Below are 19,865 nucleotides of genomic sequence, written 5' to 3'. Positions count from 1 at the left end.
TATGGTCCGGCTGCAACAGTTTTTATTGGTTCTGCTATCGGGAGGGAACCAACAATGGTTACATTGAGCCGTTTGGTAAATTCGTTTGCTCCGAACAGGAGCAGATCTGACGCTGACGCTTGTTCTCCGTGGTTGCGCCTCCAGGCAGGAAAGCGGTGGGAAATGTAGAAGTAGGCGACTGGTGAGCCCGACTGTGAAGGATAAGACATCAGACCCGGCTGCAGAAACATATTACAGGGGGCCTTTCTGTGTTTTCAGGGGTGCACGCTTTTTCAGCAAACATTTGCTTCAGGCTGGGCAGTGGCTTTTGATCACTACGTCAAAATTATCAATGAAATCCCAAAATCTAAAAAAAAAAAAAAAAAAAAAAGAAAAGTTGCCATTCGGGCTTCTTTTGGCCTGGAAAAAAAATAGTTGTGGACGAGTCGGCTGCTTTTCACAACATGTGGTGAGTTTTTAGAAACAATTAACAGGAAAATCATTAAAATAGTTGTCATTGTGTGGCAGAAAAGTACAAATTTCTACTTTTGAAATGAAATCAAATCTCCTTGCACTCATTTTATTAGTTAATTTATTCTGAAATGTGGGAATTTGTCTAACTTGATACAATCAATGATTAATAATCTCTGGTTAATCAAATGCCAACATAAGGTGGTATTGGTCATTTATAAACGCCCCAGCTGGGTTTAGATCTACAGATCAACTACAAAATGTTTCACTTAGAGAGAAACTTTAAACTAAAACTCATGTTGGGAGGCTGTTGGTAAAACATCTTGCAGTTACTATGACATGAGTGTGTAGGTTATTGGGTGCCTGTTTGCACATTGATGTTTTTTCACTACTTCAGTGCAGTTGTGCTCTAATGGAGGTTTCTTTATTACGTGCGTGACACTTCTACGCTTTTAAAACGAGTTCAAGAGAAGCTGAGATTTGGGCGGGATTTCTTTTTTTCCTAGTTGGACGAGTTTTACGTTGTGTTTGGGCTGGAAACAGTCAGATCTGGCAACATTCATTGTAATGCTGGGTCCATTCAGTTACCTCTAAAGTCAAGCAGGGGCATAAACAGACGCTGTGATTGACACAAGCACTGACGTCAGGCTGAACACTGACTGAAGTAAACATTTGCAGTAAAGAGATGTAACTACAGGAGCACAAGGATCAGAACAAAGCAGACTTATCCTTCTGCCTGCAGGCAGTGTCCAAAATTGCCTGATTCACCGGCCAAGTTGGCCAGTAGATGTAAGAATCAAGCAGCCAAGCATATTTTTTTAACTGGTAAAAATATAATTTCTGAGCCTAACCCCTGCTAAATATCTCCACATAATCCCGCTACGCAGTTAGCCTGAGCTAAACGCTAGTTGTTAGCAAACGGACATGCCGTAGTTGCTGTCGTTCTCACGCGTCACATGTGTGAGTGTTGTCATATGCGCTGACAGCAGAGGAACATAAATGAGCATCCACCCAAATAATGACTGAAAAACAACTTTTTTACTCGCCATGTGGCAGCTAGCTAGCCCTCTGAAATTTACTCGCCAAACGGAAAACTGGCGAGTGTTCATTTCGGGCCCTGCCTGCAGGTAACCCAGGTTTCTTCAATTTGGCTCAGTTACGGCTCGGTTCTGCTCCTCGTGGCCCCTAGCTGCCGTAGCTAGGGGCCACGAGGAGAAGAGCTGAGAGCTTGATCATCCATTTAAAACAAATGAATAAATGAGGAAGTGCTGTCTGGGGAGGGAGGTTTTGGTTGGTGGTGTTTCTGTTAAATGCTTTGCTGTCCTCATTAGTGTTTTTGTTCAGTTCTGAGACATAATTCAAATGTACAGTTGTATATATGTAAAGTGTCAAAATGAAGAAACGGGGAGAGGAACTAAACGACTCACCACACGGGCCGCTCTCTCCTGGGATTCACACTTTCTGCAGAACCACGGACCAGTCGGCACCTGAACAATCCCATAGCAGGCTGGGGAGGGGGGGGCAGAGACACAAATAATCATCAGACGTCAATAAAGTTTGCAGGTATTATCAGAGACAGTAAAACCAGGACCTCAGTGTAACAACTAAACCAAAGAGCAGATTTTCCATCTGCCATGCCAGTAGACAAAGGTGTTTCTAAAACGTGTCAAATAAAATTATATACTGTTAAGATAAAACACTCTAATATTGAAATTAACCGTGTTCATCTTCTTCTAAGTTTCTATTCATGTAGCCAATGAGCAATTAAAGAAAAGTTCACAGAGCTGCAATCGGGGAGAATGTTTAGTTGTTAAATAAATATTAAAGGTCACAGAAAAGAAGAAAAAACATCCAGATCTCAAGCAAATCTGTAGTTTGGTTAGCATCCTCAGCTGCTGGGCATGAATACTTCAAATACCACAACAAACATCTTTCCCAAGTCAGCGGCTCTTCACTTCAATCCCTCCCGTTTTACCAGCATCCACAAAAAAAAAAAAAGATAATTTCCAAAACATCCACACATATTTTCGGCATATAAGCATTTACCCAACAATGCTGTCCTCACACCTGAATTGAGCAGGTGAACATGCAGATCCATCTTAAACAGCTACCCCTACACATTTCCAGATTATCTCTGATGTGACCAGAGCCCATAATCCACTGGAATGAAAAGCTATAATCCAAAATCCAGAGAACATGGATGGCTGATCCAATCACTTAAAAGCTGGACAGATTTCTGTGTTGCTAGGCAAACCAAACTCGAATCTGGTGCCTTTTTTTTTTATTTAAAGTGCTTTTAAGAATATCAAAAAAACTACTTTTGGGAATAAACATTATAATATAATGAATGTACTTACAGCTAAATAGTTTGTTGTAAATAGGACTGCTTTTCTCTTCTTTTAATAAATGTTAATTTCTTTTTTTAAGTATCAACAAATGCAAAGATTAAATCTTTCCACTAAAGCACACATCACAGAGATTAACCTACCTCCAAAAGGATTTCCTAACCAGGCATGGGCCCCTCAGCGGCATCATGGGGATTTAAAAATAACGCTACGCTTTCAATGCCTCCAAAAGTTGCTGCCATACAGTTACTTCAGTTTGAATTTATTTTAATGAGATAACAGAAAATCGGTGGAGGGAGCAGAGTTTTCTCTGGCAGTACGGAGCTCAGAGCAGCGCAGAGTCGCTTTCCCCACTTGACTGCTGGTCAGCTGGCTGAAAGAAGGCCAATACAGCTTTACCTCGTGCAGTATTGCTTGATTGCATTGAAATGGGTTCGAATTGAAAAAGATCATCTGAATAAATTGTTTATATGGGCACCAAATCCATTAATGTGAACAAACATTCTGAAAACGCAGAGCCGCCGAATTTCCCTAAAAACCACAGAAGAAGCCGCACTTCCGTCTAAGCTGAAGAAAAATCTGAATATTTCTCTGACTCTATTGAACAATCATATACAAACAAACACAGAAAACAAACAATTACGTAAACAAACTCGGAAGTGTGTTCATTCTGTGTCTTCTGAGCCCCCAGAATTTACCCACGGCAGGTTATAAGAACTGCTGAGACGTTATTACATTTGCAAATGACCCTAAAGGCTTAGCGACACATGCTAATTGGTCTTCCTGTGTTACAGGATGAGACACAGGGCGCACAGTCAGGGCAGTGCAGCCCAATCTGAATGACATGATCGGAATAAGTGTTTAGATGGACGCTGTTCGGATTAACGAGCGGCATAAACCGCAGTATTCTGATATGCGTGTTGACAGGACGTCTATTTAATATGTATATTACAAGAAAACTATTTCTGGATTCCTTTTTGCCATTTGTACAAAAAATAAATAAAATCTATTCACTGAGAGCAAAGCGGAACCAGAGTTAAGTTCTTCATTATAAGATCCAACTTGCCGATTAAAAAAGCTGATTCTGATTCAGAAAGCCTGGCTTTCGTTAGGCGGCTAACGTTAGCTTGTCTGACGTTAGCTTGTCAGGCGTGTGAAGCGCTAATTTACTAAGAGCAGAACAGCAAAGAGTTTCGCTGGAACAGTGGAAACCGCTGGTAAACATACAGGGTGTTGACGGTAAATAAATGTTATAGCAGTCATTATTGTTACTAATAATAAGCAGGTCATTTTTCTAGGAAGGGAATGGCATCCGATTTTCTCACTACCAACTGACCGATGCTTACAGGACCCTCACGATTTTTTTCCACTGTTACGGGGGACGGACGGTGGCGACGGTGTGACTGGTGTGTCGATTCGCTGCGTCTCGGGATGCATTCATGCAGCGAAGGCCGAGCGTTGCATCGTGCAGCTGAAAGAGGGCCGTTCCTCAAGCTAATAACAGCTAGCGTTAGCTTATGTTGTCCAGGAGCTGCATTACTGCACTATAAAGCACGTTTAAGAGCTTTACTGACTTCTCTATGTTGCTTTCAAACATCTGTGTACTGTTCCGTGTGGTTACGCTGAAATTAACGGTCTAATTTCAGCGTCATGTTGACAACTTTTAGCGTAGCAGGCTGTAGCACTGAAATACACTGGAGGGAACACTGGCTTATGAGCAAATAAGGGCAACAAAGATGGAATCTTCTCATTTAATTTTAAGAAGTCTATAAAAACATTGCTGGTTCATTCTATCCAATTATATGTCTGACATTTGAATTATAGTGATACGAAGCCCTGTCTGTGCTAAATAAATATTGTCGACATTAATAGAAAAAAAAAAAACAACCCTGATGCAACACAATGATGTATTTAGGTACCAAAACATGGTACCATTGGATTTTATGTGAATCGGTACTTGGTACGACCGGTAAATTTTTACCTGTACTACAATATTTAGCCAAATTTCAGTCAAACCAAGCTAATAAATATGTCTTTCTTAACTTTATGGAGAAGTATTTAATAGGCACAGGGCAGTACTTTCATGGTGGCATAACCCCGAGTGAAAATACCATCCAGGTCCATGGTATTAGGGTATTTACATAGCAATTCAAAATAAAAATGCAGAACGCTATGCAACTGCATTTATTATAAAACAGAAAACCAGTAATTCCTTATAGTGCTGTTAAAATAACATAGCATATTGGAAACTATAAACTGTATTACTTTGGCTTTGATGCAAAGACATCAGCATCCATGCATGATAAATGTAATGTTGATGGCTAGAGCTTCTCTAATTTTCACGTCATGAATATCTGCGTCTTTTGCAACAGCTAATGTTTCCACACAGCCCAATGTTTTTAATTCTTGTTAGCAGCGGATGGTTGTAGCAGCCTCCTTTCAGCCATCTGACCGGCAGTGCTCATCAAGGGGAGGGGAGGGAAAACACTGCAGTCTCTATGCGCCATCCAGCCACAGAGAACGTCGGTCACTCCTGCACTTTTTCTGGCAGCTTAATACAAGGATGTTCAACCATAGAAACAGACAGAAACCTTTAGTAGTCGCGGTTTAAACCCATGGTATGCCGTAATCCCGACCCAGGCCTGGTACTTACTCAGATGACTTTGTTTCATGTATTTAGGGGACTGGCATGTTTTTTTTTTTTTTTTTATCTGACCCAAAAACAAAAATCCACCTTCTTGAGTCCATCACTGAAAACAGATGTTGGAAAACTCATTTCTGTAGCTCGATAAAACCCCATGAATGGCTCACATGAAACAGATCCCGAATGTAATCCGATTAAAATTGAATTAAGTTGCACCCAAAAATATTCTAAGCTCTGCCAGATCTAGATCTGGAGAGATTTTTATTCAAAAGTTGGATATAATTTATAGCCTAATTTCTTTATTCGAGGCAGGGAAGGAAAGATTTACAGTAACGTGTGACCACTAGCTGACTAACAGGCCCTTTTAAAAGTGAAATTATCTGACATTTATTCTTATCACAAAATCAGAATTACATTCAGAAAATGTGCAGGTTATTTATTGACAGTTTCTATTTATTTCTGATGAAACTGCATCACAGCTGTTCAGATGCTTCAATGTAAAGTCAGGTACATAGCATACCTCAGAATCTTCAGCTTTTATAACACCTAATGATTCTCATATAAACTCTCATATGATCTTTGCTTCACAATCTTCTTTAGGCTTTCTTTCACTCTGTTGCACCGGCAACTTTTTTTTTAATTTCCCACCATACTTTTTCCTTCCACTCAACTTTCTATTTCTACATATCCCTGAATACAGCAGTCTGAACAGCAGTGAGCTTTAGTGACTTTCCTTTCTGGTGGAGGAAGAGATCTATCTTCTAGAAAGCCTGGCATGGCCATAAGATATTTCGTCGTTATGCAATAGAATGTTATTTTCTTGATAGAGTGAATGTTGTGTTGTTTCTTACTTGGTATGAGGTACAGTAAGATTGACAGAAATAACTCCAAATACATCACTCTGTGTGCAGTGAATCTACACACAGAGTTCCGCAACACTGTTGCCAACAAAAGTTATGTTGCAGCTTGATAAAAAAAAAAGAAAAAAGAAGAAGTGCTGATCAGCTGTTCAGATCTGTTCTGGCAGCTTCTGTCTGTGTCCGTGTTTACCAAGTGGACACATGGTTAGCTGCTACATTATGTAAACACCAGAGATCACAGTGGTCTGAGTCATCTCAGCTGCCGTAGTGGGACTCTGCACGCAGACTGTTTTGGTAACTGCACGGGATTTAGCTAACACGGCTCACTTTGCTTTCCAGGTTTATTTGTTGTTGTTTTTTTCCCCCTTTTTTTAATCAATCTCAGACCAGGGTTCTTGCCTCCATCTGATGCGCACACCTTAGCTAATGCATTCTGGCAACAGTAGTGCATCCGCCTCCCCTTCTCTCATAACAGCTCCTGACAAGGAAACAATGGCAACAGCTCGCAGCCAGAAACGTGCTCGCGCCGCCGCTGTCAGCTCGCATCAGCGCGCGTGCTAAGCTAGCCGCGCTAAGCCGAAGCCGCGAGGAGGAGATCCCCCCCCCACCCCCCTCCCCCGGCAGCGTGCTCGCAGCCTGACCTCGGCACGGCCTTGGCGAGCAGCGGGCGACACAACCTTCTCACTTCGCCGAGACGCCGCCGACTAGCACGGGGGGGGGTTAGCCGCTAAGCTCGGCTAGCAGCTCACCTTGGTGCACGGCGACGTTGCAGCCGTGGCCGTCGCAGTAGACCAGCGGGTTCTCCGCCCAGCCGCGTTCGTCCGAACACACGCAGCAACCGCCGATCATCTCCTTCATGTTACTCATCAACAGCTCGTCGTCCGCCCTCGCACAACGCTCGCCGCAGACCATCTACGAGGAAGGCGGACATGCGGAGGGACACACAAGGGACTTGGCCGCTAAAAAAAGAAAGAAAAAAAAAAAAAGGAAAATAAAAATAAAAAACTCTGTCGAAGACGTCCGTCGTTTCGCCCGCAGCGCCGCTCTAGGTCCCGCTCCGGCGACGTGTCATGTTTTAGACGTGTTCGCGTCCATTTTCGGGGCACTATTTTGTTTTTACCAAAACATCGCCGTCAGGGGCTCGATGGTGGAGCAAGAGCGGAGAGGAGGGAGGGAGGGAGGGAGGGAGGGAGGGGGGAGACTTCGTAGGGAACCGGAAGTTGCGTATGACGCATGGCCAGGGATTGGAGCGACGTCAGTAACGGCTGCTTCTTTTGCTCCCACATGGAGGAGTGCAGAAAGGAGACTCCACTTTCATGAACTGTGTTAATAACAGAGTAAAAAGAAGCCGCGCAAACTTGCTAAATGTTGAGGAATATATAATAAGAATAAGAGGTTAAATTAGCTGGAGAATAGGTAAATGAAACAGAGTATTGTTTGAATTAAATGTAAAAGGTCTGGCAACCAATTGAGAAGAATTTTTTTTTGATGAATTAGTAACTCTGATGGCTGTTTTTCATTATGTGAATCCGGTTTAAATTATTTTAATATAATAAAAACATTCAGAGTGACTCCTAAATATGTCTCAGCCCCCATGTTCCACTGAAAAATGTTGCACCCTATAAATAATCCCTTCTTGCTGATTCCTTTTACTGAAATCACAGTATTCACAGTTATCAATGTGGCAGCAGCTTCTGTCCGCTCTGCACACTTTACTTACTAAGAAGGAACAGAAATATAAAAGGTCAAATGTAACCAAAACACCTTAAACTAGACATCACAGTACATTTTGGTGTTGTTGCTCGTGTGATAACATACAGAGCAATACTATATAAGTTCATGTTTCTTTCACAATCAAAAGAAAATGCATAACAAATAAAGTGGTATGCATCAAACTTGATCGTGACAATATTTTATCGTGAACCTATTTTGCATTTCACTACTTTGGTTAAAACTGAAAGTAGTAGCTTACTAACCCTACAAGTATTATTTTGCAGCTCACCAGCATTCAAAACAGTTTGGATTGATAATCTATCAATGTGCAGGCTGCTCAAATGGAAACATTTGTAATGCTGGTATTTTCGTAAATGTAACAATCGATTGCAAAGATCCATCTCCACATCTAACCAACTCTGATATTTCTTTTTTTTATTGATTATTGACTGTCAAAGCTGTGTGAGATGACGTTTGAGAGAGCCTCTGATTTGTCTAAATGTTCATGTTGCATGCATGATTTATTACTAGACATGTTTCCCCCCCCCTTACCTCATGTCAATTAAGATGCTGATTGAGTTCTGACACCAAAACCGATCCCTTTTCATCCTCTCCACTGTGAGTGGTGGCCAGATAGACGCGGGTCCTCCTCTAGCCTTGTTTATCACAGATTTGAATTTTTTGAAACCGTGAAATCATAGCCTTGACAGTAAATATGCAAACGCGGAGCTTAGCAGCTCTTTTCTTGCAGCCATTTGTAGATTTTTGAAGATGAACCCACATCTCCCTTACCCCAGTGGCATGTTCTCTTCTCTTTGCTCATAACTAACTAATAGAAGTTATGTGTCATATTCTGGGAAGACAGCAAGGCAGTGACTCCTAACTGGAAGTAACCACCCAGACTGATTATCTTTCTTAAGTTTGACCTCACACTGCGAGGTCACCAGACCCACCATACCGCCTAAGCTGTCGACACGATCCAAAAAAATAGGAGAAAGTCAAACGTTTTTTTTGTTCAGTTGCCTTTTATTTCTCCCTTGAATTAATGTAGAGACTACATACATTAACCTACTGCAGGGAAAGGCAAACGTTACCATATGTATAAACATGACCGCTGCGGCAGTGAACCCAGTTCAAACAATAAAATCCTACATTTTTACACTGTTTCTTTGATGTCCTGCCTTAAGTCCAGGGGCGGTTCTAGACCGGGGCCAACAGGGGCCCATGCCCCTGTAGAAATGGCCTTGGCCCCTGTTATGGCCCCTGTACTAAAAGCATGATGTTAAAAAAAACTTCTCATGATTATTTGCAATGGCAAAGAAACCATAACTGATTGGTCACTTTGACCAATATTATTTTTTACCTATACAGCTTTACTCTAAAAAGAATTTAAAACTTAAGATGTTTCACGTTTAGCTTTAGCCGTATTGAGCAGGGGGCAAAGTTTTCAACTGCTAGATCAGGGGTTTGAAATCTGCAGTTCCAGAGCCACAAGTGGCTCACTTAATATTATTACACAGTTAAATATTGCCATTTTATTGTTTTAAATTTTGTGCCCCAGTGAAAAAACACTGGCCCCACCTTGGCCCCCCTGGTAAATTTGGTCTAGAACCGCCCCTGCTTAAGTCGTTAAAGAACTAACACTGGCGGAAAAGTTTAACTGTTCTTATGAGGGAGAGTAAATCAACAAAGGTGACTTTTAAATCCTGGCCTCCACAAAACTCTTGTTCTCACCTTAAAAAGATTACATGCGCATGCATACGTGTGTGTGTAGCTGCAGATCGGCGTGTCAGTAGCCCGCTTTGTTTTGACAGTTCTCCATGCTGTTGGCAGGGACGCTCACATACGCTATTCCAAGCACTCAGCTGCTGCTTGCATCACTGACTCCTCCGAGCGTGCTCCGGCGCTCGGTTTCCAGAGAAACGTAATGACTAGCCAGTAATGTGCAGGAGCACACGAGCGTCCTCCGTGTAATATGGTGAGCGAGAGGTCCCTGGGAGTGCCTGCCCATTGTTTGCTTTAATTTCAAATTGCTCAAATGCTCCAGTCGACACTGGACCCTGCACTAAAAGGGGGGGTTGAGGGTGGTGGTGGGGGCGAAATAGAAGAAGAAGAAGAAGGAAAAAAAAAAGTGAATGGTGTTTGGCAGGGGAAAACCTATTAGAGCAGGAGAGAACAAAGGGAGGCGAAAGGAGGGGGCAGCGATGGTGGAAAGGGCCCATATAGCTGCTGAGAATGCTGAAAATGGTAAACAATTTTTACAACTTGCTTCTGATTAAGTCGGCGTCTGCACAGATAACATATAATGTGGCTCAGGATGTCAAAGAAAGGCTTTTTTTCTGCAGGCAGGAAACCACATCGATGCTGCCTTCTTCCTATCTCTGAAGTCCTCAAAGTGCAGATACTACTTTATATGATTTATTCTATAATTAAACTCAAACAAAATAATATATTTTTTTTGGAACTGTCATTTTATGTCTGGATGGACGTTCATTTTAGAAGGAGCCAATTAGGCCCATCACAATCTGCACTACGGTTTCATGTTTTAGGGGAGTTTATGCTTGTGTGGCTTTTACAGAAGCCTTGTGCTAAGTTTAGGTTTTTGAAAATGAAGGCAACATTTTATACCTGCATGCAAATGCTGGAAAGAGGTAGAAACAAAATAAAAATAAAAAATCCAGAATTTAAAATTACACTCCACTCACCTTGTCCTCTTTCCTGCAGGAAAGTTGTTCGGCAACACTTTCGATGTGCTTGTGGTTTATTTTTATTTAATTTTGTGAGTTTCTCATGTGTCGTACGGGAAACACGGAGTAACGCAAGGAGAAGGGATAAGGAAGGATAAGGAAGCAACTCGAAAACGGATGTGCATTTTCCAAATACAACACATTCCACAGATGAGATATTGATGTTATACATTTTGCCGCTGGCATTTGAAAAAAAAAATAAAAAACATTGCATTTTAAAATGTGTGTGTGTATGTGTGTGTGTGTTGGGTGGGGGTTTACAAAGGGATTGCAAAATAAATCCTGAGGAGTCTGAGAGGAATGTTTTCACAGATTGACCTAATATACGTTGACAAATTAGGACTTCTGCCTTTAAGCCACGCTTCCTTCGGGATCAAGCTATTAGTAGTCATTTGTTCACGGATGTTAGATAAAAAAAATAAAAAAATCTAAATAATAACAGAAGTCCCCAGTAGACCTTGCAAGTGTAAATCACCATGCAAATTTTACAGAAATATATTTTAAAAATCTAAAGATTTTGCAAAAGCCATGTCCATCCATCCATCCGTTATCTTTACCCACTCAACATTGCAGGGTTGCTGGAGGCCTAGCTCCTTGTCAGTCACCAGAGACATGTGCCTTACAGAATAGTGACCACTTCAAAATTAAAGAATAATATTAACAACAGCTTCTTAGCATGCACGTGGAAAGGTGCATCTCTGTCCATCTCCCTGTTGCATCAATGCAACTTCCGCTCAGCTCTACACAGTGACCAAACAAAAAGCAGTTCAACTAAAATAACCTGGTATCAACTTAAGAAGAACATAGGAATTTTAGGTGATTTTTGTTGTATCTTTTGGGGTTAATCCTATCCCAAAATAGTTGTGGGAATTATTTTTTCTTAGTCTTGACGTTTTAGTAACAATGGTGACTTTTTCTCTGATGTGCTGCTGCAGAGATCCACACAAGAGAGCCACCCATCTCCAATCATGCTTTTGTCTCCCTCCCTCCTGCTTATACCGCACTCATCAGTATTTAGCTTACTCACGGAGCACAGGGACCGAGGGGGGAAATACAAACAGTCCCAACACGGCGGGGTGAAAGGTGAAGAGAGCCCTCCCCCCACCACTGTCCGTGCATACTTCAGGCTCGGATTGCAAGTAAAAAAAAAAAAAAAAAAAAAAAAAAAAATCACATTCTCCCGTGGCAGTGGGGGGTGGAGAGGAATTCATTGTTGTGGCATGGGGCAGTGGTTTTGTGCCATAAAAAAGTCCGTGCTCGTACAAGTGCCAGCGCCTCCTTGACCAAGTGTCTCCATAAAACTCAATGCGAAACAAATGAGAGCTGCAAAGCGGCGTAGCGACGCGTTCGGTGTGTGTGTGTGTGTGTGAGGGGGGGGGGGGGTATTACCATGCAAACCTGTGTACCTAAACCTTTGGGAATAAATGCAGTGAAATGAAAATAGTCATCATAGACTTCAAGACAAATTTCTCGAAAATATTAAATCTTCCACAAGCTTGGTTGTCGGATTTTTTAAGTTTATGTAAACGTGTGGGGGAGATAAGATGTATATATATCTATATATATATAGATATATAGGCTATATAAAGGAAAACTAAAGGAGGCAAGTATGGGTTTCATGTCAACCTTCATCCTTCCTTTTCATGTTTATTATATTTATAGTGGGTGGATAGATAGATATGGATTTTGACTTTTGCATTATTCATTCGTTCATTCACCTATTTACTCGTATTCTTTCCATGTTTTGTTTTTAGCCCTTGCTCCCCAGGATTGTGGGTGGAAATCCAATTAAACGCATCCATTAAATTACGTCCTTGTTGCTTCCCATTAAAGCCCAGTCTGTTGCCACAGACATGCCCCACTCAGCGCGCAGTCTGCACTAAACTGTAACCTTATGCCCGAGGTCTGGGACGGCCTGGACGTCTTCTCGCTTCCCCACCAGCCCCCTCGGCGGAAGCTTGTTAAAAATCTCCGCTGAGCTTGAGGTCTCTTGCTTCGGCCACTGCTGGCCCGACGTCTCCTGAATAGTTCAGAGCGGATTCCAGGCGCATGAGGAGGGAGAGGTATATCTGTGTGTGTCATCTGAACACCAGCCTAAGGTCTTAGAGTGAAATCAATTTTTTATTTATATATTTATTTCATACTTACTGTTTTTATTTTACCGTGTTGTAGAATTGGCCTGTGTGCCCGTCTTGTGCGCATGGCAGATGCGTTGGTTTCTTAAGCCCGATAAGATACGGGTAATAATAGCCGGAAACAATATCACGAAAGGCAAGGCTACATTTTATGGGAACAAGAAATTCAAACAGGTGGGAATAAATGACAGGTTTATTTCACACGATGCAAAACACAGAGACAAGAAACGACGAAAGGCAAATCTAAATAGCTGTGAGCGTCTAAAACAATCCCAGAGAGGAACCACATCTGAGGCAGCGAAACAAAGAGAGTTTATTGTCTCGACTAGAAGAAATCCAGTTTATCCACAGAACAAGACGTTAGGATGAAACAGGCCCCGATTGTCTCTCCCATAACCTCCCCCATGCGTGCATGCAGGACGGACACGCCGCGCACAGCGGCAGGGCGCTGGGGGGATCAGTGAGCTGCTTCCCCCTGGGGCGATTCGGACCCCCTCCCACCCCTCCACGCCCCTCCGGTGTACGCTGACATGCACAATCCGCCCGTGAAAGCCACTTTTCCGATTTTTATTTCCCCTCTTCGCTGTAAGCAGAGCCACAAGATGTCCATGTGCGGGATGTACGAGGAAGCGTTGAGAATGTGGGTCATATGACCCCCCGAACCGAGCTGCAGTGGGAGTTAAATGAGCTAAAGAGGCTATAGGCCTCACATAATCGCGGATAGCTGCTCAAAGGCGCACACGCACGGACGCATATATACACACCCGTCTTCTCCCGTAATCCAAAATCCAATCTGCGTGGAAAAACGGGCACCGTAAAACGTTTTTGCATGGTTTTCTGGCGAGAAGATGTTCAGTGATTCACCAACCTGTGCAGACGTGGCTCGCATTTCGAGGTAACGCCAAGGTGAGGTCGGTACTATTCAGGACATGCTGGCAAGTCCGTGAATAAACAGACGCACACTCGGATGAGCGTATGGCCGTGTCTTGAGGCTGACCCCCGTGCGGGACGGGGGCCACGGGGAGGGGGACTCATGTGTTTGATACAGAAAACAATGTCGAAGCAAGGAAGTGTTGGGAGAAAATGTGACGCAGGGACAATAGCCGATCGAAAGAGCATAACATGGGACCATTGCTTCTTTTTTTTCTTTCTTTTTTCCCCCCTCTGAATAATTAACCCATAATAGCGAGAGGTTATTTGGAGAGCGCGCACAGGGTGGTGGCTTCAGCTGCGTTCTCCCCTTTTCTCTTTGAGAAAGAAGCCTGTCGGGTGTGCGTGGATGGATGAGGTGCGCGCGCGCGCGCTCGTTTCAGGTTACGAGTGTGGACGCGTGCATGCGCGAGTGCGTATGTGGGTCCGAGTCGGTGCATGCAAAAAAAAATATGCTACGTGCACGTGCGTGCGTTTCATGCTACAAAGTTGACGTGAAAGACAAAGCGTGTGTGTGTGTGTGTGTGTGTGTGTGTGTGTGTGTGTGTGTGTGTGTGTGTAAAACGGTCCCCTGGACGGTGATTAGATTCAGGGATGCCGCTTTCTTCTTCTTCTTCTTTTTTTTTCTCTTAAAAAAAATCCCCTCAACAGAAATTGTTTATTATCGATGCATTAATTCGCCAACAAATTATAATTTATTGCTAAACATTTCCCACAATTTAGCCAAAGTATTCACGCAATAAGCACGTCAGATTTTATAAACGTCACCTATTTAAAAAAATTATAAAAAGTAAAAACATGCGGGAAAAGCAACCCGCGCTTTCGCTCTGCACTGCTCACTGCTCGTGCCAACAGAGGGAATAACAAAACTGACCGGGGATTTTTTTTTTCCTCTTTTAACTTCCCTACACATTACACGCCAACCTTATTATAAGCAACACTTGTTATTTACTTTTGCACAATAAGCCGTGCGCAATTACGCGTGAGAAGTGTTGCGGCAAGCATGAACCCTGTAATCTTAACGTATAGGTGGGTCATTCTGCGTATGCGCAGAGAACGAGATCCAAAGAACCAGGGAAAAAGCATGGGATCGTTTACAGCTAAAACAGAAACAGGCTGGCAAAGTATGAAAAACTAAATGCTTTGTTTAAGCCGCGCTGCGTACACGACGCACACAACGCCAAGATGGAATCATTTAATCAGCATCCAATCGATAACACATATTCCACCATACAGTTAAACCTAAAGGGAATAGCACCATACGTTCCGGATTACGGCGCATTTGCGCTTACTTCTGTAATAAATTACATTATTGTATTTTCTTCTTTTTTCTTCCTCTTTTTTTATACAGCTACTGAAATATCCGCTCCTATGGTAGCATTATGCTGCAGGCTGTGGGCACTATTGTAAACTACAGTAATGGCAGGGTGTGGGTATAGGGGGATGGGGACAGAATATCCATTTTTATTGCATCACCTGTCAGCGCCGTCCAATAGGCGTCCATTCCGCCGGCATTAATTGATGAAGGTGTCTCCAGACTGGCCCACCTCCCTTTCCTTGTTTTTTATTTTTTATTTGCGACTTAGCCAGCAGCCAGAAAAAAAAAAAAAAAACAGCTGCTTTTTTAGCTCTTATTCTGCTGCTCCCCTGTCTCCGACTCACTCTTTCCTCCCTCCCTCCCTCCTCCCCACCCTCGCAACACCTCCCTCTCTCCCTCTCCTCCTCTCGCTTATTTTATCCCTCTGGCTGAGGCAGTGGTGCACACCTACCCCTCGTCCTGCTGCCGTACAGAGGGGGAGTGGAGCCGGGCGGAGGCAGGTAACAGCGGCGGCCCCCGGCTTGGTGGACGCATCCCTGCGCATTCCTTCACCATGCCGGACCGGGGTGGATGCTGTCGGCTAGCTGTTAGACGGGCGCAGCCCCATTTAAAACTCCGGATGTCAAAGTTTGCATTTTCATGACGAAGCGGCGGCAGAGTGGGTGGATTAAAGGTATGCAGGATGCCTTGAAGTGGCGTCCCTGTGCCATTCGCCGGTGAATCCACAGAGTCCACGCAGACTACGTGGATTAATGCATCAAACATGGGAGACCTGGAGTGTGGGTTTGAGGAAATGCAAGGAGTGAGACTGGGATACCTGCTCATCAAAGGGAAGCAAATGTTTGCTTTGTCTCAGGTCTTCACCGACCTGCTGAAGAACATCCCTCGGACCACGGTGCACAAGCGCATGGACTACCTGAAGGTGAAGAAGCACCAGTGCGACCTGGAGGAGCTCCGGAAGCTCAAGGCAATAAACTCCATTGCTTTCCACGCCGCCAAGTGCACCCTCATATCGCGGGAGGACGTGGAGGCTCTGTACATCTCCTGCAAGACGGAGCGGGTGTTGAAGTCGGCAAAGAAGAGGAACGCGAAAGCGGCGTGCCGCCGCGCGGACGGCGAGGAGGAGCACGCGCCGCCGGGCGTCCTGCGCGCGGACGCGGAGCTGATGTGGAAGGAAAAAGTTTGGTTCAGTTTGCACGGCGTCCCGCAGAACCTCGCGCTGCACGGCAGAACGGGGAGGAGAAGGGAGCTGGGTCCTTCCTCTTGCCTTACCGACGCCAAACTACCTCAGTTTTACCACAAAGCCCACGGACGGGATTACCGTTGGACGGCTAAATCCAGCCACAAACACTTTAAAAACTATGAAACCGACAAATCTGCAGGGAACAGACTCGCTGTGAGCCAAAGGCACGCGCATTTCCGGCAGCCGGTGCTGTTTCCGTCCCCCGCCGCAGCGGCAGCTCAGTCCAGGCTCTCGCGCTCAGCCGGCGAGCCGCTCCACAAAAGGAAGAGGAGGCGCGAGGGGGGCGGCCGGAGCAAACACGCGCATCTGCACGCGCCGCCGGTGCTGCTGGTCCAGCCCAAAACCTCTGGAGCTTCTTTCGGCGCTTTCCACCTCCCCCCGGATTTCTATCTGGACCCGCGACCGCACCACCATCACCACCACCACCACCATCATCACCACCACCACCACGGCAACAGCAACAACGAGTCCGACTTCCCGGAGAGCAGCGACACCGAGTCCTGCAGCACATACTCGGACCCGCCGTGCCGGGACTCGGACTTCGGCTCCGGCTTCTCCAGCAGCAGCAGCAACAGCTCCGAGGAGGAGGAGGAGGAGGAGGACGAGGATGACACCCCGTCGGAAAGCTCAGAGGTCAGTTCAGATGAAGACGAGGAGAGCTCGTCTCAGTCCGACTCCAGCTCCGTTTCAAGTCGGGTTTCGGTCCAAAGCATCCGGTTCAGACGTGCGCGGGTGGGTCTCCACCCCGGTAAAGCGCCCTTGGTTCTGCAGCCCACCTTTCGCTACGACGACCACCAGCAGCACAGGACGCTGAGTCATGCCGACAGCAGGCAGAGCAAACATCAAAAATGCGACTTTGGTGGAGCGAGAAAGGACTCTTTGCAGTTCAGTCCGGCTGCGGAGGGGCGCGTTTTCACCGAGCCCGCAAAAGGCAAAGGGCGTGAGGCCGATCCGAGCAGGGCTGAGGAGGAGCCGGTCCCTTACGACCCGAGCGAGGCCTCTCACGCAGCCTCGTTCGGGTGCCGGGGGTTCGACCCTGGCAAGCTCCAAAAAGCCGCCGACAAGCGGGAGAAGCCGAAGCCGAGCCCTCCGCCGAAAAGAATAAAGACCGAGCCCGAGGAGCCCCCCGCGACCGCCTTCCCCCACGCCGACAGCGGCAGGACAGCCTTCAGCCTCGGCAACGTGAAGGTGAAAGTGGAGGAAAGCTGCGACGAGTATGAATACCTGCAGAGCCCGGCCGCCGCGCTCAAATGCAAAGGAGATAGGGCGGATCTCGGCGGAGCCGTCAGACACGGAGGCTTTCCCAGCAGCGGGATTAAAGCCGCGGAGAAAAGCCCAGACGCGGCCCCCAGGTCCCCCTGCGGTCCTCAGCAGCGCAGGAGCAGCCAGGACGCTCCGTGCGCGGAGGAGGGGGAGCAGCAGCAGCAGCAGCAGAGAAACAAAACCTGCAGGGCTCCGGGGCGGGAGGCCAAGAAACCCCGAGTTTCCAGGGCGCACATAAAGCAGAACGTGCCCGAAGTCAACAAGGCTCCCTCTTCCTCCTCCTCGTCTTCTTCGTCCTCTTCAGCCGCGGAGGATTTACGCAGCAGACGCAAACGCAGCACCGCCAGCGGCGCAGCAGCGGCGGCGGCGGCGGCTGCCCTCGCTAAGACGCCTTTCAGCCTCATGGCAAACTTCCCATCCCCGCCGTCGCTCCTCGTTGACAGCAACGGGGATTTGTGCCCTGCTTACTCCCTGAGCTCGCTGAGGGGCCCCGGGCCTCCTCCTCCGTCCCACCCCGTGTGGAGGTGGCAGCCAGGCGGCCAGATTCTCCCTCCCCCACAGCACACTCAGAGAACGAGGAAATACTGAGCTGAGCTGAGAGAAGAAAAAAAAAAGCCCCAACGATGTCAGTCTCAAACCAAACACGTAGCCTGTGATCACTCACCCTTTTGCCTTTATAATATTTTTCAAACTTTTTGTTTCTCTCAACCGGGGTTTACATTCCGTTTCCATCCCCCCTCCCCAAACCCCACCCGAAGGAAAAAGCCACAATATCCCACTCGAAGCCTCCACAGGACTGCGAGACCCATCCTGTGGATTATTGCCTGAAAAAAAAAACACCTCTTTTCCAAATAAGCTATTGATTCTAAGCAATATGTGTTGCTCTCAATTTAGTTTTGCTCTTCTCATCCGGTTTCCTGGTTTGGCCCCGACCTGACGGATCGTCTGGGCAGCAGGGTTTCATGCGGTTCTTTGTCTAAAAAGAGGAACCCCGTTTTTTTTTTTGTTTGTTTGTTTTTTGTTTAAAAAAAAGGAGAATTAAAAATCAAACATTCCTTTGGGCGAAGCAACCTTTTAATCTGGCAGGGACTGTTTCACGTTGTAAATAATAATAATGATAATAAGAGGAATTAAAAAAGGAGAGAGAGACAAAATATCAGGGTTTCCAATGATGTGCCGTGTGGTACATTCTCAAATAAATCAGCGCTGTTTTTTTATTTTTTTTAATGATGGCCAAATTAGCCTAAATGTACTGTGAGAAAACTGTTTTTTTCCTTCTTTTTCTGTTTGGTTGGTTCAATACAAATGTGGACATTATTATTATTAATAATAATATTATTATTATTATTATTGGGGTGCTTGAGATTTTCAGCTGAGATATTTCCCAAAGTTTGCAAACGTGTGGCAGCATAAACAACGGGGGCCCAAGACGCAGCGTAAGCCTTACGTAATCTGACAATCAGGAAATAAGAACACTGCTCCTCCATGGACTCCCACCGTCTCACGATGCTGTACCAGAGTTCAGTCACTGCGCGTCCGCCTGGCAGACACGACACCTTTGGGTCAGGCTGGGTGCTTAAAGTGTATTTCATGTAGTAAATGAAGGGGGGGGGGGGGGTCCAACAGTGGGAGACCTTGTAACCGCTCTGGCCAGAGACAATGCAACAAAGCACAAGGGAAAGGCTTGAAAGTGTTGCACTTTTAGACCATTTCAGCTTTGGGGGGACTTAAGACTAACTCGTAAATCACACACACACACACACACACACACACACACACACACACACACACACACACAAATCCTCAATATCAGACTTGGTTATATTTATAAAAAACAGGGATTTGATTGTATGTTAGTGGGAACGAGATTTACTAAATTCCGGCTGGACTTTGTTGCCAAATCCGGCCGGAATTAAGTCTGTACCAAAACGTGATTCAGTTATGTGTGTTTTTGTAATAATAGCCTTTCTTTGTTTAACTAGTGTAATTTCCTGATTGTTTATATATATATAATTTCAACAAGAAAAGGTGCAGCCAAGGATTACATAACGTACCCCTCCCTTCAAAAAAAAAAAAAAAACAAGAAAAAAAAACAGGGTTTTAGGGTTGAGTGAAACGTTGCTGTCTTTATTTGTGAAACGCATCCTGAATGTAGCCTTTCTGTGAACATGGCCGCTCTGACATGCGTCATGTAGCCCACGTGTGTGTGTGCGTGCG

The 19,865-nt window shown here is 45.2% G+C and overlaps 2 protein-coding genes across 3 annotated transcripts in view; one reads left to right on the top strand and one right to left on the bottom strand.

Moving 5' to 3' along the window:
• mllt10 (MLLT10 histone lysine methyltransferase DOT1L cofactor) overlaps window positions 1-15,475 on the bottom strand; it is a 62,034-nt gene extending 46,559 nt beyond the window's left edge. The window contains exons 1-3 of one of the 2 annotated variants that reach the window (XM_036125302.1): window positions 15,301-15,475; window positions 7,049-7,258; window positions 1,878-1,957 (exon numbers count right to left, since the gene is read on the bottom strand). In XM_036125302.1, the coding sequence (XP_035981195.1) occupies window positions 1,878-1,957; window positions 7,049-7,211 (243 nt within the window). In that variant the 5' untranslated portion in view covers window positions 7,212-7,258; window positions 15,301-15,475. Of the gene's footprint in view, window positions 1-1,877; window positions 1,958-7,048; window positions 7,486-15,300 lie in introns of those variants that run through there. The other variant, XM_036125303.1, reaches the window with a different exon arrangement.
• A 430-nt stretch (window positions 15,476-15,905) lies between these two features.
• skida1 (SKI/DACH domain containing 1) lies at window positions 15,906-18,653 on the top strand. Its single transcript, XM_012863254.3, has one exon. The coding sequence runs from the start codon at window positions 15,906-15,908 to the stop codon at window positions 18,234-18,236; it is 2,331 nt and encodes a 776-aa protein (XP_012718708.2). The 3' UTR covers window positions 18,237-18,653.
• Window positions 18,654-19,865: the final 1,212 nt, after the last annotated feature.

This window comes from Fundulus heteroclitus, chromosome 21 (assembly GCF_011125445.2).
Source record: "Fundulus heteroclitus isolate FHET01 chromosome 21, MU-UCD_Fhet_4.1, whole genome shotgun sequence".
NCBI classification, from domain to species: domain Eukaryota; kingdom Metazoa; phylum Chordata; class Actinopteri; order Cyprinodontiformes; family Fundulidae; genus Fundulus; species Fundulus heteroclitus.
The sequence above is the reverse complement of the archived record's forward strand: the minus strand, read 5'-3'. Positions and strand labels throughout refer to the sequence as shown.